The following is a 25,873-nucleotide window of genomic DNA, read 5'->3' on the forward strand; positions in this document are numbered from 1 at the left end:
TTTTAGTTTTTATATTTTATTGAATGAGGCTTTACTTCTAAATATAGCATGTCCCAAAAATGTATACACACTTTAACTGCAGGCAACTCACTTAATTTTCACTCCTTTTCAGGTTTAACTGATTTGAAATAATGGGTGAAGCCATACTAAGTTTTGAACAAAGAAAAATTATCCTAAAGTGGCATTATACTTCTTTTTATGGGGATACATAAAAGATCAAAGATAAAGCTTATGGTACAAAACCAGCAACAGTCGACGAATCGAGGGTGCACAAATACCGAACAAAATGATTGTTGATGTTTGCGATTCCATTGCTTCACGTTATCAGCAGTGCCTGGACCAGAACGGTCATCACTTTGAAAACTGATGTTGAAAAAAAATTATTTCTTTCTGTCGATTCTTTTAAATTTTGAAAATGAACTGTATGTTAATAAATGCTGACTTTATCATCTATTCAAAGTGTGTATACATTTTTGGGGACACCCTATATTCTCTAGTTTTCAGTGTTTTTTATTAGTGATATAGTACCCTGTCAAATTTTCATTTTTGAGGAGGAAAAAAAGCATAAAATTTGTGTCATAAAATAGATGTTCACAAGAAGTCTCACTTTTATGCAGGAAGTCTCTATTTGTCAGATAGAAATGACAGCATATTATTTTCATTTAAGCTATATTTTAAGAGTTGGTATATCTGTGTCTGTGAACATTCTCATAGATGTAGGTACGTATTTTGTTAATATAGTAAAATACGTTTTCACGAAACTTGGAGGACAAAGGGAGAGGAAATCAACTAAATTCTTAAATTTGGTTTTGTAGGAGTTCCATTTGGAATATGACAAATTAGAAGAACGGCCTCACCTGCCATCCACCTTCAACTACAACCCTGCTCAGCAAGCCTTCTAAAAAAAGACTTCCCTTTTCTTGGGGTATGGCTGTCTCAGCACAATACTCAACATAACTGCAGAACTGATGTGGCTCAGGCACCCTGGTTTTAATTCCTTGAGGATTTGGCAATTGGCTTACGCAAAGGGTCACCATTTGAGGTCCTGCCTTACTAATTATGTGCTGCCCAACAACTAAATTTGTAATTTGTTTTTTCTCTAGTTTGAGCAGGGTCTGAATTTTTTCATTTATTTTCTTTTTTTTTTTTTTTGCCAGCAGACAGACTTGGGTCTATAAAGACAAGCAAGTACACTGACAGAAGTTTACCGTTTAGTTTCTAAAATGTAAAAAAGAAAACCCACAAAAGACTCAACAAAATTAGACCACAAAATTTGCATTGTTCATTGTAGCACTATTGGTAATAAAATAACAAATGTTTGTGCATTTTTATGTGAAGATCCTTCTCGTATTTCATTTGGAAAGATGAGCAAGGTCTGCTTCCTTCATTTTACTTCCCCTTTTGTTTTTGAAAGGCAGTTTCGCCAAGCTTAACGCAAGAATATCTGACTGTTTAGAAGAAAGAGATTGCCACAATCTCTGGATGGTTTCCAGGGTTGTGTTATTACTGAGCTTCATCTTTCCAGAATGAGCAAAACACTGTCCAGTCTTTGTTACGATTTTGTAATAAATGTGTACATTTTTTTTAAATTTTTGGACATCACATGAATAAAGGTATGTATGTACGAATGTGTATATATTATATATATGACATCTATTTTGGAAAATGTTTGCCCTGCTGTACCTCATTTTTAGGAGGTGTGCATGGATGCAATATATGAAAATGGGACATTCTGGAACTGCTGGTCAGGGGACTTTGTCGCCCTGTGCACTAAAGGGCCAGATTTTCAGCAGCCAAGGACATCCATACCCAAGTGAATGTGATGGGACTTAAAGAAGTGAACTGAGACAATTCACTCTGGCTGTTTGAACAGCAGCATTTCATAGGAAGAGAAAAAAAGATCAATCTTGTATTTTCTGACCACATAAAGGCTTCTTCTCTTTGTAATAAAGTAGAAAAGCTCTCCTCACTGCAGTGTTGACTTTGATTTGAAATTGTGGAATTATTTCTTCAGTAATGAAACTAGAAGATAAATAAAAACTAAGGGGGGCTTACAAATATCAAATTGAAGGGTGTAACTAAACAATTTAAAATGTAGTTTCAGTTTTTGACAAGTACAATAGTTTAATGGAGCCATCACCATTTCAGTTGTAGGTTATTTAAAATGTAGACATTTTTAATACTAACCAAGTTCAAAACAGAAAAAACTATTAGAAATAAAACTTCCTGGTCTCTCTTGGGACCCAATCAAAATGCTTTTCTTTTGTGTGAAACTTGTAAGAAATTTCTCGCTAGACTTTCGATATTTATCTTTAAGAAGTATTGTAATACTCAAATTAAGGGAAGACAAAAGCAGTGGCAGGACAGACTTCATCTCCCATGTGCTGACCTGGATATTTCACACAAGTTGATGGGTTCTTTTCCATCTAAAGATAAATACTGTCTTTAAAAATGTCTGAAGACTGAAGTTATGGAAGCAGAATTAAAGATAGTAAAGTGGAGTGCAGGGAGTGAGTACTGATCTGTAAATTTTCACTTTTAACCTGTTTTTCTATGAAGAGTAAAAGTTTGACATTTACCAAATCATGTTTGAAAATGAAACATTTATGTCATTTCTGTTTTTGTCAGGACTATAAGATGGCAAGATTTATCTTTTTCTACGTATTTTGAGATATGAAGCTGATATAAAAATAACAGGATTGATTTAATCTCTCAGATTTAAACCAAAGCATCTCTTATATAATTATAATTTTATTGTTATGAAAAAAATCTTCACAGAACACACACCATTTGACATAAACCAGTGTCAAATCCTACAAATAAATTTCTTTTTTTTTTTAATACATTTTTTCATAATAATGTACTGTTAAATGTAACTTCCTACAAAACCATGAAAGGAAGAAGGAAAAAATGGAAGGGGGTCTTTATTCTTTTTTTTTTTCTTTTTAATATATTTTATTGATATTTTACAGAGAGGAAGGGAGAGAGATAGAGAGCTAGAAACGTCGATGAGAGAAAAACATCAACCAGCTGCCTCTTGCACACCCCCTACCGGGGATGTGCCCACAATCAAGGTACATGCCCTTGACCCGAATCGAACTTGGGACCTTTCAGTCCGCAGACTGACGCTCTACCACTGAGCCAAACCGGTTTTGGCGGGGGATCTTAATTCTTATGATACAACATAACATAAAGTGTCACCATAATCATGATTAGTACTGAGTGAATGACTCAGAAGAGCAAAATAGTTCTTTGTTTTCTTAATTGCCATATACAAAATAAAGTACACACCTTTTCAGTTTCCTGAGTTCTTTCACCCTGAATCATCAAAATGCAAAACTCTTTCATGTAAACCAGTTTTTTATAACTTGTTAATATCTGAAATTACCATGCTCAAGATCCAAGTTTTAAAATTCTATATGAAATTTTAAAAATACTATATTAAAATCTTTAATATAACACACTTCTATATTCCTTTGTTTTATACTTTGTGGTTTTACATGTGCAGAAGTTGACCTAAACTAGTTATTTCACATTTTCTTTCATAGGTTTAGATTTTATTAACTTTTCCCTATATAACTAGAGACATAAATGTATATATTATGTTAAATATTTTTTTTGCTTTTACTATAATTGGCTTTCTGGAACCACAAGCTATTTAGTTACAAAGAAAAGTCCTTTTGGTTATTTAGTTTAAAATTTATATTTTATGGTTCTTGTGATATTTTAATTTATATGGGAAAACTCCATTTTCAGGGATTTTTTCAATGAGCACATAATTTTTCTTTAATTAAAAAAAATTTAATAATAAGGACTGAAAGTTTATTTGAATTTTAATAGTGTGTGTGTGTGTATATATATATATATATATATATATATATATATATATGGCCAAATATTTATCTGGTCTTATCCTTTTTGCCACTGGACTTGAAACATAATAGGTGCTTGATAAATACATGTTGATTAAATGGTATAGAGATATTTACGTTTGAAAATAAAATTTACAAATTAAAGCATTGAGCTTTGAAACAATTTATTAATTTTTGTTGTAATTTTATTTTCAAGAGACTTTCTAAGCATTTTTAATTAATTTTCTAAACTTCCCTTTTCTCACTCTTTCTAATTGACCCCTTCTCTGAATCCTCCATTAAAAAACTATCAGTCTTCCATTTTATTAAATATTCTGTTTAATATTGGGTTAAATATGTGAGATCTGAGAATGGCTGCTGATTTTATTTAACTTAGATTTCCTTAATAGACCAGTTTTGCAAGAAAACTGCCAAAAACCTAAACAAGCTTGTGCGTATAAGAAAAGGGAACTTGCCCAGCTAGCAGAGCTCAGTGATTTGAGTGTGGACCTGTGAACCAGGAGGTCATGGTTCATTTCCTGGTCAGGGCACATGCCCAGGTTGCAGGCTCCATCCCCAGTGGAGGGTATGCAGGAGGCAGCTGATAAATGGTTATTTCTCATTGAATCTTCTATCTTTCCCTCACCCGTCCTCTCTCAAATCAATTTTTTAAAATATTTAAAAAGATGAAAACGGATATTTATATTTAATGTTCTCTTAACCCTGATTTATCTTTCTAGTTAATAAAAAAGACATAGAAATATCTTCTAAATAATTCTATTAAGACAGTTTCTGGAGAATGAAATAATCCACATCTCAATGTCTTTTTAAATGCTGGCTTCTAATGGCATGTCACAAGGTTCATTCTCTTGCCACTAGCATTACCTGTGAATTAGATCATACCATGAATAAAAGGCAAACCTAGGAAATGAAGCAAAGTCAAAATTGAGATCTAAATCAAACCCTATAATTTTGTTTGTTGAGTTGCTTCAAATAAGATAAATTGAATCACAATAATTACTTTTGCACTTGAGTTGCTAAAAGAAAAAGGATGGTGGAATATAACAAGGCTTAAGAGTGGTTTATATGTAGCCCTAGCCAGTTTGGCTCAGTTGATAGAGCATTGGCCTATGGACTGACTGAAGGGTCTTAGGTTCGATTCAAGTTAAGAGCACATGCCTAGGTTTTGGCTCAGTCCCCACTAGGGGTGTATGGGAGGCAGCCTATCAAGGATTCACTGTCATGGATGCTTCTTTCTATCCCTCTCTCTTCCTCTCTGAAATCAAATTTTTTAATAAAATTTTTAAGTAGTGGTTCATATGTAGACCAATGTAAATTGTGAGTCTGTTGGCCAAATACTAATCTTCAGCTGCCTTAGGAAAAGTATAGTGCTCAAAAGAAGGTAAGAAGTCTGCTATATTTTGAGATCTGCCATGACTGGGGAAGGCAGAAGAATACATGGCATGACTTCTAGTTGAAAATTAGTATACTAAGCATTTTTGCATGCTGCTTATGCTCTATCTTCAACATGGTATCATGAGGCAGGTTTTAGTATCCCCTTTTTAAATTACATTTAAAATATACAAAAACAACAACCATCACAAAGTAGGAATGTTTAGCATTAGAGAATAAATTTTGTAAACATGGTGTTTGTCTTCAGGTTTCAAATTCAAGAGCTGTCACAGAAAGATGAATTCAGTTGTGTGGGTAAAGAGCAGAACCAATAAGGGTTCGGTGCAATTTTTTTCTCCTTTTTTTAAAATTTAATAAATCTTTATTCAGATTATTACAAGTGTTCCTCTCTTTTTCCCCCCATAGCTTCCCTCCACCCGGTTCCCATCCCACCCTCTGCCCTTACCCCTCCCCCCCATTGTCCTCATCCATAGGTGTACAATATTTGTCCAGTCTCTTCCCACCCCCCGCATCCCAAGAATTGTCAGTCTACTCCCTTTATATGCCCCTGATTTTATTATATTCACTAGTTTGTTCATCAGATTTTTTTATTCACTTGATTTTTAGATTCAACGCCTTTAGCTTTTTCTTATCTGTGAAGCTCTTTACCTGCCTTTCAATTCTGAATGATATCTTTGCTGGGTAGAGTAATCTTGGTTGTAGGTTCTTGCTATTCATCACTTTGAATATTTCTTGCCATTCCCTTCTGGGCTGCATAGTTTCTGTTGAGAAATCAACTGATAGTAGTATGGGTACTCCCTTGTAGTTAACTGTTTTTCTCTTGCTGCTTTTAAGATTCTCTTTGTCTTTTGCTCTTGGCATTTTAATTATGATGTGTCTTGGTGTGGTCCTCTTTGGATTCCTTTTGTTTGGGTTTCTGTGCGCTTCCTGGACTTGTAAGTCTATTTCTTTCACCAGGTAGGGGAAGTTTTTGGTTATTTCTTCAAATAGGCTTTCAGTATCTTTCTCTCTCTTCTGATACTCCCATAATTCGGATGTTGGTAAGCTTGAGGTAGTCCCAGAGGTTCCTTACACTATCTTCAAATTTATGGATTCTTTTGCTTTTTGCTTTTCTTGTTGAGTGTTTTTTGCTTCTTTGTATTTTAAATCTTTGACTTCTTTCAGTCCTCTAATCTGCTGTTAGGTCCCTGTATAATATTTTTTATTTCAGTCAGTGTATGTTTAATTTCTAGTTGGTCCTTTTTAATATCCTTAAGGGTCTCGCTAAATTTATCAGCCTTTTCTCGAAAAATCTTGAAAAACTTTTAACCATGGTTTTGAACTCTAAATCCAGTCGTTCGCTTTCCTTCATTTTTTTAATTTGTGATCTGTTTCTTTGTCTCTGCATTTTGGCTGCTTCCCTGAGTTGATAGAGTAGCTTTGTGTGCTAGGTGTCCTATAGAACCCAGTGGCTCAGCCTCCTCAGTTACCTGAGGTGGACATTCTTGGTGCACCCCTTTGTAGACTGTGTGCACAGCCTTGTATTTAAGCCTTGATTGTTGTTAGTATCACTGGGAGGAATTGACCTCCAGGCCAAGTGGCTATGATGATCAGCTGTGTCTACACTGACAGCACTTCTGTGCTTGAGACACTCTTATGAGACAAGACTTGCAAAAGCCTCTGTGTTCAGCTTGGATGGGGCGGAGTCTCAGGGCGGAGCAGACAGCATTGGCTTCCCATCATCCCTGCCCTAATAGGCCCCTGTGGTAATCGCTGCAAGCATGTCTGAGAGATAGCCACCCTTGAGTTCTGCCCACTTCCAGACAGTTCAGTTTCTCCTTGAATGGGTCTGGGTCCCCAGAATCTTGCCCAGAACTGGAGTTCAGTGCAATCAGCAGCTTTTGTCTCCCTCCTGCTTGAGAAAGCCAGCCCTGTACTCAGTTGCCTATCCTCTCTGCACGCGTACCTTGGTACCTCTGCCTTCTGCAGTTCCTCTGAGTCTTGGTGTGTTTTTCTCTTTCCTGACAGTCCAGTTTCACCCCTTATGAGTCTGGGTCCCCAGAGTCTCACCCGGAACTGGAGTTTAGTGCAGTCAGAAGCTTTTGTCTCCCGCTTGAGAAAGCCAGCCACCCATTCAGTTGCCAGTTCTCACCTCTGCCTCCTGCAGCTCCTCTGAGTCTCGGTGTGCTTTTCTCTTTCCTTCTAGTTGTAGAATTTCCACTCAGCCAGATTTCCTCTGGTTCTGGATGATGTCCATTTTGTCTTTTAGTTGTAGTTTTGTTTATTTGCTTTTATATATTTTATTGATTTTGTACAGAGAGGAAGGGAGGGAGATATAGAGTTAGAAACATCAATGAAAGAGAGTCATCGATCAGCTGCCTCTTGCACACCCACTACTGGGGATATGCCTGCAACCAAGGTACATGCCCTTGACCAGAATCGAACCCAGGACTCTTCAGTCCCCAAGCTGACACTCTATCCATGAGCCAAACCAGTTTCAGCTAGTTGTAGTTTTGAAATAGTTGTGCAAGGCAGGAGTTTAGGTGTTCATCTATGCCACCATCTTGGTTTCTCCTCAGTGCAATATTAAAACGTAACTGAGGTCATTAAGATTTTGAAAGTAGTTGCTTTATAACACATTGGATTCAACCTCATAGAACATAACCAGGGAGATTGAATGGAAAGTGTTCTGTTATGAAGGTAAGGTAAGAAGTAGAATTGAGGGGATGAAACCAAAATGGCTGCATAGGTAAACGTCTAACTGCAGCCTCACACAACAATTTAAAAAAATACAACTAAAATATAAAGTGGACATTATCCAGAACTACAGGAAAGTTGACTGACTGGATATTCTACAACTAGAAGGAAAGAGAAAACCAGAAGGAAAATCAGAGGAGCTGTAAAGGAGACAGTGTGCATGTAGGGAGAGGACGGAGCCAGAGAGGAGGGGTGGCTGAGTGCCTGGTTAACGTTCCCTAGTGGGAAGGAGATAAAAGCTCTGGACTGTGCTGAACCCCAGTTCTGACTGCATTGAACCCCAGTTCTGGGCAAAACCCTGGGGTCCCAGGCTCATGCAGAGGGATTCTAGGCTGTAAGGTGGAAACTCGGGAGTGGCAAAAGGCAGAGCCCTGGAGTCGCACACATTGCGCACAGAGGACTGACTGTTGACTGTGCGGCTGGATTGCCCTAGCATGAAGGAGAGAAAAGCTCCGGACTACACTGATCCCCACTTCCAACTGCATTGAACCCCAGTTCCGGGCTCATTGGGGGAGAGACTAGACTGTCCGATAGTGGGCAAAACTCGAGGGCACCTTTCTGTCACAAGTGCTTGCAGCGAGTACTGAAAAACACTGAGGAACACTGAGACTCAGGAACCTCATAGGGCAGGGCTGACAGGAAGCCAAGGCTGTAGGCTCCACCCTGAAACTCTGCCCCATCCAAGTTGAGCACAGAGGCTTTTGAATAAGGCTTTCTCCTGGCATAGACACAGCTAAACCTCACAGCCAATTGGCCTGGAGGTCAGTTCCTCCCAGTGATACCAACAACAATTAAGACTTAACTACAAAAAATTGTACACACAGTCCACAAAGGGGTGCACCAAGATTGTCCACCTCAGATAACTGGGAGGCTGACCCACTGAACTATATAGGATACCTTAACACACAAAGCCACCTTACCAACTGAGGGAAGCAGCGAAAATGCTGAGACAAGGAAACAGATCACAAACAAAATAAATGGAGGACAAAAAGCAACTGGATCTAGAGTTCAAAACCACGGTCATAAGGTTTTTCAAGAATTTCTTAGAAAAGACTGATAAACGAAACCTATGAGGATATGAAAATGGAACAACTAGAAATAAAGAATACATTGTCTGAAATAAAAAAAATATTATAGAGTCCTAAAAACAGAATGGAAGATTGTAAAAATCAAGTCAAAGATTTGGAACACAAAGAGCCAGAGGATACTCCTCCGCAGAAGCAAGAAGACAAGAGAATCCAGAAAGTTGAAGATAGTGTAAGAAACCTCTGGGACAACTTTAAGCAAACGAACATCAGAATTATGGGGGTCCCAGAAGATGAGAGAGAGCAAGATACCAAAAACATATTGAAAGAAATAGTGATAGAAAACTTCCCCCACCTGGTGAAAGAATTAGACTTACAAGTCCAGGAAGCGCACAGAACCCCAAATAAGAGGAATCCAAAAAGGGCCATACCAAGACACATCATAATTAAAATTCCAAGAGCAAAAGACAAAGATAATATTAAAAGCAGCAAGAGCAAAGCAGGTAGTTACCTATAAAGGAGCACCTATACGATTGTCAGCTGATTTCTCAACAGAAACCATGCAGACCAGACGGGAATGGCAAGAGATATTCAAGTTGATGAATAGCAAGAACCTACAGCCAAAGATAATCTATCCAGCAAAGCTATCACTCAGAATCGAAGGCCAGATAAAGAGCTTCACTAATAAAAAAAGCTAAAGGAGTTCATCACCACCAAACCAGAATTATATGAATTGCTGAAGGGGGTTTTTTAGGAAGAGGAAGAAAATAAAGATAAAAATTGTGAACAACAAATATGTAACTATAAACAAGTGAATCTAAAAACCAAGGGAATTAAAAAACCTGATGAACAATATTAACTTGAATATATTAGAATCAGAGGTATGGAAGGGGAGTGGACTGACGATTCTTGGGGAAAAGAGGAGTGGGGGGTTCAGGAACAGACTGAACATAAACTGTGCACCTATGAATGAGGACAATGTGGGATGGGGAAAGGGCAGAGGGTGGGGTGGGAACCTGGTGGAGGGGGAAAAAATGAACTTTTGTAACAATATGAACAATAAAGATTATTTTTTTAAAAATTGAATAATCTTGAATGTTACTATCATTTATTGAAAAAGTATTGGAGTGGAATAATTACTGTATTTCAACAAACCTAAGTGCCCATAATTGTAAGTGCCAATCATTTTTTGTACCATTGAGGAAATAGCTGAAACTATGACAAGCCACCAGTTACAAAATGCATACCAATTTCACAGATGCCATACATGGAAAGAATATGCATCTTAAAGCTATGAGATGTACATATGGGAGAGTAGACAACTAAGAGAGATATGACAGCTGTTCTCAAATAAAGGGAAGATTTAGGAGGGTAAGATTCAAACCAGCAGGTGGAGGAAGCAGAATGAGACAGATTTTGGTTCTATGTTAAGGTGCTCTCCCACAGTACTCACTGCTTTATGAAATGAGGATTCCAACAGCAAATTATTCATGCGAAAAGTGGATGACTCAGAAATCTCCATTAAGAGAGCTACCTTTTTAAATAAAAAGTTGGGTGGGATAACCTCTAAGGGTCCTTTCAATTTTTAAAAAAATATTTTTTATTGATTTCAGAAAGAAAGGGAGGAGAGATAGAAACATTAATGAGAGAATCACTCATTGGATGCCTCCTACATGCCCCCAAATGGGGATTGAGCCTGCAACCCGGGTATGTGCCTTGACCTGGACTCTTTTTAAAAAAATATATTTTAATGATTTTTTACAGAGAGGAAGAGAGAGGGATAGAGAGTTAGAAATACTGATGAGAGAGAATCATTTATCAGCTGCCTCTTGCACACCCCCTACTGGGGATGTGCCAACAACCAAGGTACATGCCCTTGACCGGAATCGAACCTGGGACCTTTCAGTCCGCAGGCCTATGCTCTAATCACTGAGCCAAACTGGTTTCGGCGCTTGATCTTAACTGTGACCTGGTTCATAGATCGATGCTCAACCTCTGAGCCACACCAGTCCAATTATTAAAGATGTTGATATCCTTTTCTTGATCTGAAGCTGAGGAATATATTATGAATCAGGTTTAACAAATATATTCTTAAAGTATTGGCCTAGTTAAAATATGCTCTTCTGTGAGTCATACATAAGGTTTACTTAAATTTTTTGCTATATCTTTGGAAAGAAATTTAATCAAAAAAGTTAGAAATAACACAACAAATACTGAAGTATATGTATATGTATATATTCACCAGATTAATGTATTCATTCAAAGGAGGAAGGAAACAGGTTTTTTTTTAATTTTTATTGATTTCAGAGAGAGAGAGAGAGAAACATCAATGATGAGAGAGAATCATTGATTGGCTGCCTCCTGCATGCCCCACATTGTGGATTGATCTTGAGAGCTGGGCATGTGCCCTTGACCAGAATCTAACCCAGGACCTTTTAATCTACAGGCCAGCAGTCTATTCACTGAGCCAAACCGGCCAGGGCAAGAGACAGTTTTTTTATGTTTTGAGGCAAATGTATAGCCTGAATAAACATTGCATTGCTGTCCAAGCTCCTGCATTCTGCAACAAGAGTGGCAACAAAAAATTAGATTAAGCACTAATCCTATTATTTAAAAAAGGAAGCTGACCATTAAATTTTATGTATAAAAAGCTCAGTTTGGACAGCTGCAGGGAATAACCAGTCAAAGTTGTCTTTTAGTTTGGTAATTCTCAAATTTAATGAGCATAAAAATCATTTGGGAAATGTTAGAAATGCCAGTTTTAGGCTTCATGTTTAGATATCCTGATTTTCAAATGTTGAGGGAGGCCAGAAATACGTACTTGAGTAAATACCACTAGTTTCTGAAGTTAATGAACTTACCAATTAACACAAACTGTACAGGTACTAACTAGAATAAAACTGTAAGACATCCAGGTAAGTGAATCGTGGAATAATGAAGCTTCCCTGTGTCTCGGGCATTCTTTACTTTTTTCTGTATTCAGTGTTCTAGCACAGAAATCACATTATTCCAACAGTATTTACTAGAGCAGAATAGGAGAAAACTTAAGTCCATTCCCAAGTACAAAAGAGCAAAGATGCTTTTTTTTTTTTTTTTACCTTAGCTATTTCCTGGGGATAGTTATGCTACATGTTAGATTTCCACTTCAGTTTGTGTGCATAAAAACTGCTAATGGCAACTATGTGTACCATCAATTCTATATACATCAACAAAGTTTTTAAATCTACTCATCCTGTTGTATAAATACTATGACCTGACAAGATTTTAATGATGTAGTTCATTATCATAAGAATTCAAACAGAAACAGACCCTGAGACAGAGAAGCAGAGATCAGACTGTCAAACCTCAGAGGGAAGGTAGGGGAGGGTGGAGGCAAGAGGGAGAGATCAACCAAAGGACTTGTGTGCATGCATATAAGCCTAACCAATGGTCATGGACAATGTGGGGGAGGGAGGGGATGGGGCCGCATATGTGGGGAGGGGTTTGGGATGGGAATGGGGGGATGAGGATAATTATGTGATACCATAATCAATAAAGAAATCTTAAAAAATTCTTTGTTCAATTTAAAAAGGTAATCCTTTTCAGATGTTTGCCATAGTTTCCCTTAATCATTTAAGCGACTTCTTTATAAAATTCACAATGATAGTCTTCATTGTCATAATTTCCTGTTGAAAACCCAAATTTTTGCATAGTCCAATATCTTATGATATCTGGTTGACACATGCCAAAATACTTTAGCTTATCAACTATCTTCTAAGGGTAGGTAAAACATTTTTCATTCTTCATGAGATTTTATTTTCATTTTCAAGACCTATTAGGCATCTACTACATCAAAAATATGTTTTTGACATTTTTGTTAGAAGGGGAAATAAAACTAAACCTATTTATGCCCAAAGTGTTTCCTTTAAACAATAATAATTAAGTATAGTAGTTGAAGAAAACAATTTTTTTACTGAATCAGAGCTGGTTTCTAATTTTCATAAGCATGTCCTGAAATGTAAATGTGCAGATAATATGAATTTATGTTTAGCCTAAGTAACATTTTTGTTGACATTAGTAAATCTTTATTAAAATTATGTGAAATAGGTTTTGTTATCCCTGTTACATAAAATAATATACTGAAACTGGAAGAGATTACATAATTATTTCAAGGTTATGAAGCTAGTTGGTGGAGAACCAGCTTTGGACCTGAAGTCTGATTCTAAAGTTTATGTTTTTCCTGCTATGGCTGTTGCCAGAATACTCAGATGCCAAGTGAAAACAGGACCTAAATAATGTTTTTACAACATAATTTTCAGAGAGGGAGAGAGAGAAACATCAATGATGAGAAAGAATCATTGATCGGCTGCCTCCTGCACGCCCCCTACTGGGGATGGAGCCCATAGCCCAGGCATGTGCCCTTGATGGGAATCCAACCCAGGCCCCTTCAGTCCACAGTCCGAGGCTCTATCTACTGAGGCATGTAATTGAATTTTTTAAACTTTTAACAAATGATGTTTTTCTCCTAGAGTTTACTCTAGTATATAATGAAGATAATTTTAGTAACACATGGGAGATCTTTAAACATTTTGGAAGAAATGCATCAAATTTCAAGGGTGGTATGATGTCAATAAATGGCTGCATTTGCTTATTAGGATCAGCCTTATTGATAAACACGTATAATGAAAAATAAAAACACTGATTAATTCTTCAAAAATATTCAGTTCAGCCGTGGCTGGTGTGGCTCCATGGGTTGAGCATCGTCCTGTGCACTAAAAAGTCTCTGGTTCGATTTGCGGTCAGAGCACATGCCCAGGTTATGGGTTCAGTCCCCGGTTGGGGCGCATACAGGAGGCAACTGGTTGATGTTCCTCCCTCTCTCGCTAAAATCAATATAAGCTTATAAAAGTATATACACAGCCCAGAAAAGATTACATGTGGGAGTGACATAAATAGTTTCATTTTCTACATAAAAATAAGGATTTGGGGCAGCCAGAATGTTTGGAAGCTACCTTTAAATCTGTTACATTCTGAACATTTATTTTTAAGATGTTTTAATTAGCATATGTAACAGTTGCATGAAAAAATGAGCTGTCTTAAAATTTGAGCTCTTAAATATATTCCCTCTTAAGAGACATGTTTGATTTTTAGTTTTGACTTTTTAAAGTAATTTACTACCTACATGGTCAATATTCTTCTAACATAAAACAAGCTATGTCCCTTTTCTGAATGAAAATTAGACCTGGTTTTTTAAAATAGTTTTTTTATTGATTTCAGAGAGGTAAGAAGAGATAGAAACATCAATGAGAGAATCATTGATAGGCTGTCTCCCTGAGGGCTTCAATTGGGGATGGAGCCAGCAACCCAGGGAATGTGCTCTGGCCAGGAATCGAACCAGTGATCTCCTGGTTCATAGGTTGACACTCAACCACTGAGCCATGTCAGCCAGGCATATACCTGTCTTTCTTTTTAATGCAAGTCATGTTACTCCTTTGCTCAAAAAAAAACAAACATTTGCAGATTTCTCCATTTTAATCTGAAGTTTTATATTATTTTTCATTTCATTCTAAAGAATGTAAAATTTGAATATTAAATTGGTTGACTTGCCTTTGCTATTTGGACTCCAAATTCTGTTTAATAATGAGCCAAAATCATTTTCTCAGCTTCGCTCTACATTCGCAATGACTTTAATGAGCAAAAAAACCCATCATCCTAGATGTGTTTGTATGTCAGATAGCATGGAACTGACTTGTTTTAGAGAATGCTAAAACTGGGTATCCTTTTCAGCTTTGAATTGCCCATTTTCCTTAGTATTTTCAGGATAAGGATACGATCTTAATTTTCTAATCAATATTAAAAGAGAATACTGAATAAATGGAAGATTAGCATAAGAAGAAAAGGCCTAGGAGGGAGAGTGATAGTTGTCTTCCCACATCTGGAGTTATTGGCAAGGTAGGTTATCTTTTATCCTTCATAACACCAGAGGGCAGAATAACAACCTTTACATGGATATTATGGCAATTTGCAGTACTACATAATTTTTTTAAAGATGCAAAAATCAAATGGGTAGCATTAATTGCTAATGAATTTTCATCACTGAAAGTGTCTAAAAACAAGAAGAGAAGTCCTAGGCGACTTCCTGTGTTAGGAAGATAGGCATTTTTCCTACCCTATTTAGTGACTTGTTTTATTAATATCTGGCGGTCCCCTATATTTATTTTCACTTTGAATCTAGTTTGAATTTCTAACAAGCCTCTCTGAAACCTAAATACTTCATTTCCCTCTCCTGTGTAAAACCATACTACTTCTATTTGCTATGCCTTAAAAACAAAACAAAAAAACAAACAAAAAAAACACACAACTCTTTTCAACACAAGGGATTCAGAGTACATAAAATTAAGCAGGAGGACCAGATCAAATCATTAGCTCCTTCATCTTCTCCCTGCAGTCCCCCTTCATCGTCAGGTTTCACAGGATGAATTTTTATGAAGCCTAACTATACTTAACTAGAAGAATATAAGCACATTTCAAATCCTACACTTATTTTTTTTTTTACTGAATACATTTGTTAGACATAGTATCCTATATAATAGGGGTGTCGAACTCAATCAGAGAAGGGGCCAAAATCTAAAATCCAGCCTAAATCGCGGGCCGAATGGTTTACTGAACAGTCATAAACTGTCATTGTGATGGAAACGCAGCGGAGTGCAGTGATGACAGCGCGGTGCGGGCCACATTGCAAGGCCTGGCGGGACGGATTTGGCCCGCGGGCCTTGTGTTTGACACATGTGCTATATAATAAAAGCTTATATACAAATCAACCAAACCAGCAGTGCCAGGCCAGCCAAGGCAGGTGCCAGTGAGGACCTGATCCTGGCCCGCCAGTTGCCAGCCAGGCCTAGGGACCTTACCCGTGCATGAAATAGAAAAAGAATGAGCACATAACTTGGCACTGTCACTATGTGTGCAGCCTTGGAGAAGTTACCTAATATTTCCTTCCCTGGGCATGTGTATATTATTAGGTGCTCAACAAGTGTAGGTCAGTTTCTCCAAAGACAAACCCTAACCCTCACCCCAATCAACACTCTCAGCCATTGTACCAGGAAGTGCTCACCATATTTTAGAATTAAAATATCTTTCTAAAAAAAATATTCAGAGGGGGAGAGAGACAGAAACATAAATAATGAGAGAAAGTCATTGGTCTGCATGCCCCACAATGGGAATTGAGCCTGCAACCGAGGCATGTGTCCCAACCTGGAGTCGAACTTTGATGCCCCTGGTTCATAGATTGATGCTCAACCACTGAGCCAGCTGGGCAGAATTGTTAAAATATCTTTTAACTTGACTAGGCGCTGTGAGGTAGTAATATCTGTTTTTTAAGAATATGGCAAGAACAAAAATCAACTTGGAATACAAATCATAGAATATTAAAACTATCTTATCTCAAACTATTGTTAATGCTCAGGCCAAAACCTCTTAGCTTATTGCTTTCTAACTTCTCTTTTACTATCTGTGTATCTTCTGTGAAAGAAAAGAGCCTCAAGCTAACCTGACAAGCTCAGGGAAGGCCTGTGTGGCGGTCTTGCAAACCCAGAGACCTAAGATAACCACAAGAGATGGTTTGAAAATTAAATATCTAACAGGTTATAGTAGGTAGTCATGTCCCAGAGATTTCACCTGACAAAGATCAACTTTGATCTTTTACTGAGCCCCTCTGCCTTCATGCATCTAAGATAACATATCTGCGAGATGTCTGGGTAACTTGTAACTTCCTTTTACTCCGGACCCCTCAGGGCACAACAAATGGCCTCGAGACATTCCTCATTGTTATTGTTATCAAGGTAATTGTCAACTGTTAATTACGTTAGAGTATCCTGTATCCATGTCTGTGAAAGAAGCTCAAGTCCATCATTTAACCTTTTACCCTATCCCAGAGGTTTCCCCGCTTCGCTCTGTCCCACCTCCCTAATCTATCACCAATGAATTTCATGTAACTCACCTACGTCCCTTTCCTTTGATTGCAATGTATAAATATAGAAATGTAACCTGCCATTCTCCGGAGCATTATCTCAATCCGTTGAGGTTCTGCTTCCCGGCACGTGTCCACAATTTTGGCTCAAATAAACTCACAAAAATTTCTTTACAGGTTTCAATGTTTTTTCGTTAACACTTCCATAGAAGTTCACTTCTATTAGCATGAAAGACTGAGTCAACAGGAAAGGTAGCCAGTACTCCCACCACTATGAATTTACTAATAAGAAGTGATTATCTGTGCTTTTTGCTTTCCTTTCTCAATTGCAAACATAAAGGCTGTATGAAAACAAATTTGAACTTTTAAAAATACTTTTAATCATTCTTTACTATTTCAAACAAAAAGCTTTTCAGAGCTTTCTTTCCTGCTGAACTTTGAACTCGGTGATATTTAAGATCACTTCCTCTTAGGATTATAAATATCTAAAAATAGGGAGTGTTCTCAGTAATAATTTATACTCAATGTAATAAGTAAGGTTTATGGACAGGAAAAAATTTTAAATAATTAGAAAAAAATGTGACCACTTGGGAAATTTGTTTTAAATTTTAAATTCTGAGGCTAATAATAAATATTTAGCATTTACAATGAAGCATAGCATAAAAAATATTTATTGATTTTTTAAAGAGAGAGGAAGGGAGGAGAAGCAAACATCCATTGGCTTTTCTCTGCCTGCCCACTACTGTGAAGCTAGGCTGCAACTGGGGCGTGTGGCCTTGGTCAGGAATTGAATCAACAACCCTTTCATGCACAAGATGATGCCCAACCAATTAGCCACAACTGACCAGGGCAAGAAAGTTAATTTCTAGATATCAGTACACTGGAAATGATTTAGAACAATGCAAACATTTTTGCCAGGCTTCTGATCTGCATCTAGAAGGGTTCAGCAATCTGGAGAAGGCACTGTGTAATTAATCAAGAGTTCTGTGTATAAATTAATCAAGAGTTCAGAGATGAAACATAATTTTGGAAGGCATTATAGGGAGTGAAAGAAGATTTAGCTAAAGGTACTAAGTTCTCTCTGTCTCAGGACCCCTTGCTTTTTATTGATAGAATATTAAAACTATCTTATCTCAAACTATTGTTAATGCTCAGGCCAAATTAACACAATTTGTTCTAAGGCAAGGTGGAGATTTACACATCAAAGGTTAGGGTTTGGTCCACAGAGTCAGATTGGAAGAATTTGCCCTGTAGGAGGCAATAACATGTAGATTGAAATGCCCTCAGCTCTCTGGCAGCAAGCAATCAATGTATGTATCCTTTTCAGGTTTGGGGAAATGCCTTAGCCATCTCCAGATGAATCAGCCTGGTGACATGCTGGAATTGGCTTCTGGCACATTTTTAAAACCAAATGTCATTTTCTGTGACAATAACAAAAACTACAATTATATAAGTGGAAAGCAAAATATTAAAATTTGATTATAACTTTTTCTTTGTTGGATCACTCATACTTTCATTAGTCTTTTTAATTTTACCAATTTTTGCTGTTCCATTTACTTACGCATTCATAGGTAGATTATTGTATTAATATGTGCCCTGGCTGGGGACGGAAGCGGAACCTTGACCTATGGGGAGATGCTCTAACCAACGGAGCTACTGGCCAGGGCTTCATTTGTTTATTCTTATCTAAGTAATCTAGTGGAAAATATCTAAAATCTGTCCAGAAAGTCAATTCTAACGAAAAAAGGGTGTGAAACATGAATTTTCTCCCTTATGTATTTTAGCTATTAAAGTATACAGTAGCAGTTTGCTATTGAAAAACTTCCCAATGTGCCAGTGTATAAACATTTTCCCAACATGTTCTAAATTCCTTTCTATTCCTAGGATACCAAAGCCCTCCTTATGATAATTCTTTTTAGAATCCTTTAATAAGGGTATATATACATATGCAATTATATATTGCAACTTTAACATCAGTCACAGGTTCTTTTTTTTAAATTGTTTACTTTTTTTTGTAGTTCCTCACACTTTATTTGTGCATGCACTGTCTTCAGTAGTTTGCCATGTTTGACTACATTTTGTTTGTCTTTAAATTATATTTTATTGTTTAAAGTATTACAGATAGTACATGTCTCCTTTTTTCCCCATTGACCTCCTCCCTGCCTCCCAAACCCCTCAGCACATGCCCTTGCCCCCCACACCCAGTGCCTTGCGTCCAGTGGTTATGCTTATTAAATTTTTTACTTTTGACTGATATTTAAGAGAAAGAGGGGGAAACATCAACTTGTTCCATGTATTTATGCATTCATCAGTTGACTCTTCGAAGTTGACCAGGGGTTGAACCTGCAACCCTGGTGTATTGGGCTGACAATCCAACCAACTGAGCTACCCACCAGGGCTCTACAGGACTTCTTGAAGAATATTGATGATGAGAACGAATTATAAATAACAATGGCTTTAATGTTTGCTTACACTGGCCTTTTTCTTTAAAAAAGGATTTCATCAAGGTGTGGCCATGATTTTCCCGAAAGCATTGCGGCACACTGTGATGTACATCAAATAAGTCAGTCTGCATCTGAATATAACGTTTTTAATCTTAATTTTAATTTGTGGGAAATTATGCAAAGAAAGGATGTGTGTGTGTGTGTGTGTGTGTGTGTGTGTGTTTCTGTGCTCTCTCTGCCCTCTATAAGAGTAGCGCCCCTGGGGTTCTTATTTCTATTCTGATTTAGTCAATTGTGATTCCTTTTCAGAAACTGAGGGGCTGACATATCTAATCCTCCTTGGAAATGTGGTAAGGCAGCCCCACCTCAAGAAAAAGAAGCTAATAGCAAACATAGTGTTGTATGTATTAAGGGTAAAATAAATACTGATTTTATTTGTGAAGTCTTTTTTTATATATTTGACTTTCTATAAGAAAGACATGATAATGGCCGAGACCGGTTTGGCTCAATGGATAGAGTGTTGGCTTAGGGGACTGAAGAAAGACATGATTATGAAAGGGTTCAGAGGAGAAGCCAATTAATTTAAAAGTAGGAAATTAGAGAAGAAAAGTAAATGTTTAAAGAACAGAAGGCTAGCTGGCAACAGTTTCTTCAAATACTTTAAGAATCATTAAAGGAAGGAAAGTGACTAAATAAATGAAGAACTAAAAAAAAAAGGGGGGGGGGGATTTGAAAGCCCTTGAAAATTTAAGGTTAAATTAAGAGAGAAGTTTCTGGCCAAAACTGGTTTGGCTCAGGGGATAGAGTGTTGGCCTGCCGACTGAAAGGTCCCAGGTTCAAGTCTAGTCAAGGGCATGTACCTTGGTTGAGAGCACATCCCCAGTAGGGGGTGTGCAAGAGGCAGCTGATCCATGATTCTCATTGATGCTTCTAACTCTCTATCCCTCTCTCTTCCTCTCTGTAAAAATTCAATAAAATATATTAAAAAAACAAACAGAAGTTTCTGTTTTTGTTTTTTTTCTAGACTGGGAAGACCATCTTCAGATTTGAGGCAGCGGGTTCATTCATTGAAAAGTGAATCATGTTCATTAAATTATATTTAGACATCCCATCCTTGTTTTCTGAACTCTAATAGGAGTTAATTCTGCCTCAAGGTTAAGTTGCTCAGCATACCAAGCTAGAACAACTGGATCTTATGTCTAGACTGGCTTTAGCCTTCCCAAAAGGAAGATTATTCATAACCTCAATAGGAAAGAGATCCAGACTGAAGAGCTCTCAGGTGAAGCTGTAACATAATCCCTAGGTTAAAAAACAAACAAACAAACAAATAAACAAATAAAAATAAAAAGGAAATCTACTCTCTCAAAACTTGAAAAGTAAAAAAGTAAAAAGTTGAAAAATTTCCAAACCCCAGATCTTAATTTATTCAGAAAAACTCTTGGGGTCTTCCTGTATTTAAATTTGCTCTGCCCCAGCTGAAAGGTACTCAGTACCAGTGAAGTAGCAATTGAAATCCAAGAAAGAGACGTCAAGAATTCCATAATTTTCATATTCATCAGGAACATAACTGATTCAAGACTTGTAAGTCAAGAAAAGGGTGTGTTTACATATTTTGCAAAGAAGTGAACATTTTGATTACCTAAAGAGGCCGAAGTCATCCTCTAGTTTGATATTAGGATAGAATGTGGTTTGAAAAAAATTAATCTTAATTTCAAAAAAGAAGTCATGGCTCTGGCTGGTTTGGCTCAGTGGATAGAGCGCAGGCCTGCGGACTGAAGGGACAGGCTTAGATTCAGACCAAGGGCACATGTCCCGGTTGCTGGCTGGGTCCCCAGTTGGGGGCGGGCAGGAGGCAGCTGGTCAATGATTCTCATCACTGATGTTTCTATTTCTCTATCCCTTTCCCTTCCTCTCTGAAATTATATATATATATATATATATATATATATATATATATATATATACTCAATATACATATATATATATATTAATTTAATTTATTTATTTTAAGAGTCATGAATAGTGGCTGAAGGAAGAAGGCGCGAGAAGATGGTGGTGGCGGAGCAGTCGGAAGAGTTGAGAGCAGGACGCAGCTCTGGAGCAGTACCTGTCCCAAAGCAGGTCCCAAAGCGGGTCCCAAAGCGGGTCCCAAAGCGGGTCCCTTGCGCAGCGCTCCGGGGACGCCCCTCTACAGCCCCGGGCGGGCGGGCCGAGCGCAGCAGGACTCCTGTGAGGGAAGCTGCACGGGAAGGATGCTGTTCTCGGGAGTCCCGAGCGAGGGGCCGGTCCTAACGAGACAGTGGCGGCTCCTCCTAGGGCTGCAAGCTTCTCCACTGGGTTCCTTCTCCCCCGGCTCAGCCAGTCCCAGCCATGGGGCCAATCGAGGTGGGGTGGACCAACTGCAAGAAACAAGCTGCTGCGAAGTCACTGGGATGCAGACAGCGAGGGTCCCGGGCCTCACCAGCCGCAGCCCCCGCCCCGCAGCCCCCGCTGACCGTCCCCATGCCCTCCTCTGCGCCCCCGGCGCCAGCCCCGCGGTGGGAGCCCCGGGACCCCGCGGGCAGACACACACCGCGCTCTCCCCGGGGGTAGGGGGGAAGGAGGGAGGAGGCAGCGGCGGGGTCCCTCCCGGGCGCCCCAGCACCGCCGCCCGCGGGGCTGCCACCCCCGTCCCGCTCCGGCCGCCGGCTTCCCGGAGCGCCCGCTGCTCGCTCCCCGCTGCCGCCGAGCCTCTGGGTTCAAGATTCCCGCCGCTCTGCGTGCGCTACGCCCCCTCTTTCTTTTCTTCTTCTTTCTTTAACTTCCACTCCCGTTCGGCCACATTGACCCTAAGCTTTCGTCTCGGACGTCGCTGCAAAGGAACTGAAGGAGGACCATCCCCAGCCGCCGTCCTCGGCGCCCGCGGCCCCGGGACCCCCGCCCCCCCATCCCCGGAGACGCCCCCGGCGGGGCGGGGCGGGGCGGGGCGGCTGGGTCCCGGGAGGGAGCGGCTGGGCGGGGCCGCCTCGGGTTCGGGGTGCCGCCCCCCACCCCCTCCCGCTCCCTCGGACCAGCCGTTCCTGCCCTCGGGGCAGCTCGCCCGGCACGCGATGCGGACCGGGAGGCCCCGGGCGGGGGCGGCCGGGCGGGCGCGCGGGCGGCTGGCAGGGGGCGCTGGAGGCCCGGGCGGCCGGGGCGCTCCTCGCGCCCGCGGGTGCGGGGCCCGGCGGCTGTGAGCGCGGCGGCGGCGGCCGGGCTGGGAGCGGGGGCGCCGCCGGCCTCGGCGCCTTTGTTCTCGCGCTGCCTCCCGCCGCCCACTCCCCGGCTGTCGCGGCGGCGGCGGCTCCTCCCGCCCGGGCCGTGGGCGGAGGGAGGGGGCGGGCGGGGGGAGCGCGCCGGCCGGCGGGCGCGGGGGGCGATGGCGAAGCTCCGGGTGGCTTACGAGTACACGGAAGCCGAGGACAAGAGCATCCGGCTCGGCTTGTTCCTCATCATCTCGGGCGTCGTGTCGCTCTTCATCTTCGGCTTCTGCTGGCTCAGCCCCGCGCTGCAAGACCTGCAAGCCACGGCGGCCAACTGCACGGTGCTGTCGGTGCAGCAGCTGGGCGAGCTGTTCGAGTGCACCTTCACCTGTGGCGCCGACTGCAGGGGCACCGCGCAGTACCCCTGCGTGCAGGTCTACGTGAACAACTCCGAGTCCAACGCCCGCGCGCTGCTGCACAGCGACGAGCACCAGCTCCTGGCCAACCCCAAGGTAAGGACCCCCCGCCGCGGGGACGCCTCGCGCCCGCCGAGGTCTTGGGGTTTGGGGGAGCCTCGGCGGCGGTGCACCCCGCGCGGGCTGGGGCGGAGTGCGCGCGCGTTGCTAAGGAGGAGACCGGGCTTCCGAGGCTGAAACCTGCGGAAAGTGCCTCGGAGAGCCCGGGCCGGCCCTGGAGGGGGGCTCGTGTGCCGAGATCCGCGGTGCCCTGGGGCTGCCCTGGCGCTTTCTTTACACACTTGTGTTGCCCGGACTCAGATTTTGAGGCCTTGGCCCAGGTCGGGTCGAGCGCAGACTGGATGGGCTTTGGAGAAATGCAAGGAGCAAGGAGCTGGAAGTTAACTTTTCCTCTGATCCGAGCCAGTCAGCCAGTGGGTAGCTGGGATCCACCTCCTCTGGTCCAAGTCCGAGCTCCCGCTAGCCTTGCAAGGAGGAGGAGGAGGAGGTAGTTGAGCCTCTTGAAAGGTGTTTTCGAGGGCTCCTTGCCTTTTGACTCTCAAACATTTTAACTTAGGGTCCGAAGGTGAGCTTTGGAGGGTTGATAAATGATATAGGATCAAATGTGAAATTCTGCGTAGGTCCTCTGGGTACAGAGGACTCAAAGTTTTCATGAAATAGATTCACAAAAAGACCTAGAGGGAAGCCTAGCGGTTCTGTGGCTAGGGATAGTGGGAAGCCATTTAGAGAAGAGTAAAATGTACTGAAAATAGGAAACCGGCGGTAAATGCACCGAATACTCCTTTCCTGGCCACTTCCCCCCCCCCCCCCTTCTCACAAGCAAAAAAGAAAAAACCTAGTTAGGACTGGAGGGGTGGAGAGCAGGGAGAGGAAGACTCAAAAAACTGTTCCCAGTGGAGAAAAAAACTTATAAAAAGCTGTGTCCTCAGTCCGTGAACTAATTGAGCTTTGTAGTGCACCTGCTTCTGCAAGAAGGGTTTTCTTTCTTCTTCTCTTGGTCTTTTTAAATATTCTTGTGGCTTAGCTATCAAAGTGAAGGTGAGCATCTTCTTTTAAAGTTACTGGCATTTTCCCTCTACGGGGGCTTTGCTTGAAGATCAAGACGGACACCAGTCCAAAAGTGGGTAAATCTTGTGTGCACAGGAAAACTTTGTTACATGTGACTAGATACAATTATATCAATCCAAAAGAAGAAAAAGTATATATTAGTATATTTTTTTAAGTATTTAACATAAGCTTATGATTTCTCTGGGGCAAAACCCCTGGTCTTGTTTTCTAAACAGTAAATTCTTAAATTTGGGAAATTTTTACAAAGGAGTACCCTTTAAAAAACTATGACTCCTCTTAAAAATGATGGCCCTGCTGACAAATGTATATTCATTAACCTTACAAATGAAGAGAACATATAAACAAACAAGGACATACAGAATTCAGATAAGAGTACAGTGTTCAAAGTCCTGAAGAAGCAGTGTTTCAAAGACAAATGTAAGTTAACCTGCTTAATGCTCAGGAATTTCAAAAGAAATGTTGGGGTTTTAGAAACATCACCTTTTTTTTTTTAAAAAAAAAAAGATTTAACCATTAATATAAAAAGCAAGTTCCCAAGCGGGTAATAGTGATTTAGAAATTATATGGTAGTGTATCATTTAGGAAGTGTTGTTAAAATTAATGAAGCATTGCTAATTGGTTTAAGATAGTGGTTCAGTGTCACTAGTAAGATGCACGTACATAAATGAGCAAATGGTTGATATTTAATCAAGACATTGAAAAGTTAGCATTTACTTCAAAAAGGCTGCCTCCCAACTTCCATGCAATTTTGAAGCATCTAGCAGAAAAAGTAAATTGGGATCATTAGGACATAGATTTTTAAATCAGTTGGAAGTTGTCATACTGCTTTATGTAATACTACAATTTTCCCTATCTCTTTTTGTCACAAATGATCTATTTTCTCCCAGTACTAGTTCAGATCCTAGCAACAACCATTGTTTTGAAGAAGTCTCTGAACAAAATAACATGGTATCAGGTTATTCAAGAAATAACAGAACAAGAGGACCATCTATTTCTATTACAGAAAATAAAGACATCTCAGTTAATTTAGTCAAAGTTTCCTCAGCCAAATCAGTATATATATCTCTTTATTCAAATTATGATTGCTTTGTAGCATTTATAGAACACATGTTTGTTCTTTTATATTCACCTTTCTACTTTGGGACAATGAGATGCTCAGTTTGGAAATTCTCATGAGCAGTTCGTAATGGAAAAATTCAGTGTAACGGAAACACTGTGCCAGAGTCATAAGCAGAATGTTTGCACAGTGCCCTCGTTACCGGGCAAGACCCGCTGCTCAGGGCCCTTGCATTCCGGCTGCTTACGTCACTGTTTTTGCCTCACCTTACCACGTTATTGAAGGCCCATTTCCCACCCCACGCCCCTTTGTCTGCAATGTCTGGGTTCCCTCCAGTCCATGGATCCTACTCACCCCACATCTGGTCTTCATGACCCACAACCACACGAAATCAGGCAGGATATCACTTCTTAGAAAAAAAGAGAACAAGGACTGTCCCCCTCCTTTCACTTTGTTGTCTTAATTATAGGGAAAGGCAGGGAAAGGAAAACATATCGCAAATATATAACTTCTTAAGCCGTAGAGTACTAAAGGAGATGGCATGAATACATTTGACTTTTGACTAATACTTTATTTAAAATTTCTTCAAGTCTTGTTCAACTTATGTATGTTTTCAATCATATCATTATCTAAA

The 25,873-nt window shown here is 40.1% G+C and overlaps 2 protein-coding genes across 16 annotated transcripts in view; both read left to right on the top strand.

Moving 5' to 3' along the window:
• CNOT2 (CCR4-NOT transcription complex subunit 2) overlaps positions 1-1,969 on the top strand; it is a 119,602-nt gene extending 117,633 nt beyond the window's left edge. For 12 of the 13 annotated variants that reach the window (XM_036455258.2, XM_036455251.2, XM_036455260.2 and 9 more), the window contains one exon: positions 816-1,969. In XM_036455258.2, coding sequence (XP_036311151.1) covers positions 816-902 — 87 coding nt within the window. In that variant the 3' untranslated portion in view covers positions 903-1,969. Of the gene's footprint in view, positions 1-112; positions 159-815 lie in introns of those variants that run through there. The other variant, XM_036455255.2, reaches the window with a different exon arrangement.
• A 20,595-nt stretch (positions 1,970-22,564) lies between these two features.
• The window catches only part of KCNMB4 (potassium calcium-activated channel subfamily M regulatory beta subunit 4), a 57,886-nt gene continuing 54,577 nt past the window's right edge, over positions 22,565-25,873 (top strand). For 2 of the 3 annotated variants that reach the window (XM_045588259.1, XM_045588258.1), the window contains exon 1: positions 22,565-23,150. In XM_045588259.1, the coding sequence (XP_045444215.1) occupies positions 22,815-23,150 (336 nt within the window). In that variant the 5' untranslated portion in view covers positions 22,565-22,814. The remainder of the gene's footprint in view (positions 23,151-25,873) is intronic. The other variant, XM_036457775.2, reaches the window with a different exon arrangement.

This window comes from Pipistrellus kuhlii, unplaced genomic scaffold (assembly GCF_014108245.1).
Source record: "Pipistrellus kuhlii isolate mPipKuh1 unplaced genomic scaffold, mPipKuh1.p scaffold_m20_p_3, whole genome shotgun sequence".
Classification (NCBI taxonomy): domain Eukaryota; kingdom Metazoa; phylum Chordata; class Mammalia; order Chiroptera; family Vespertilionidae; genus Pipistrellus; species Pipistrellus kuhlii.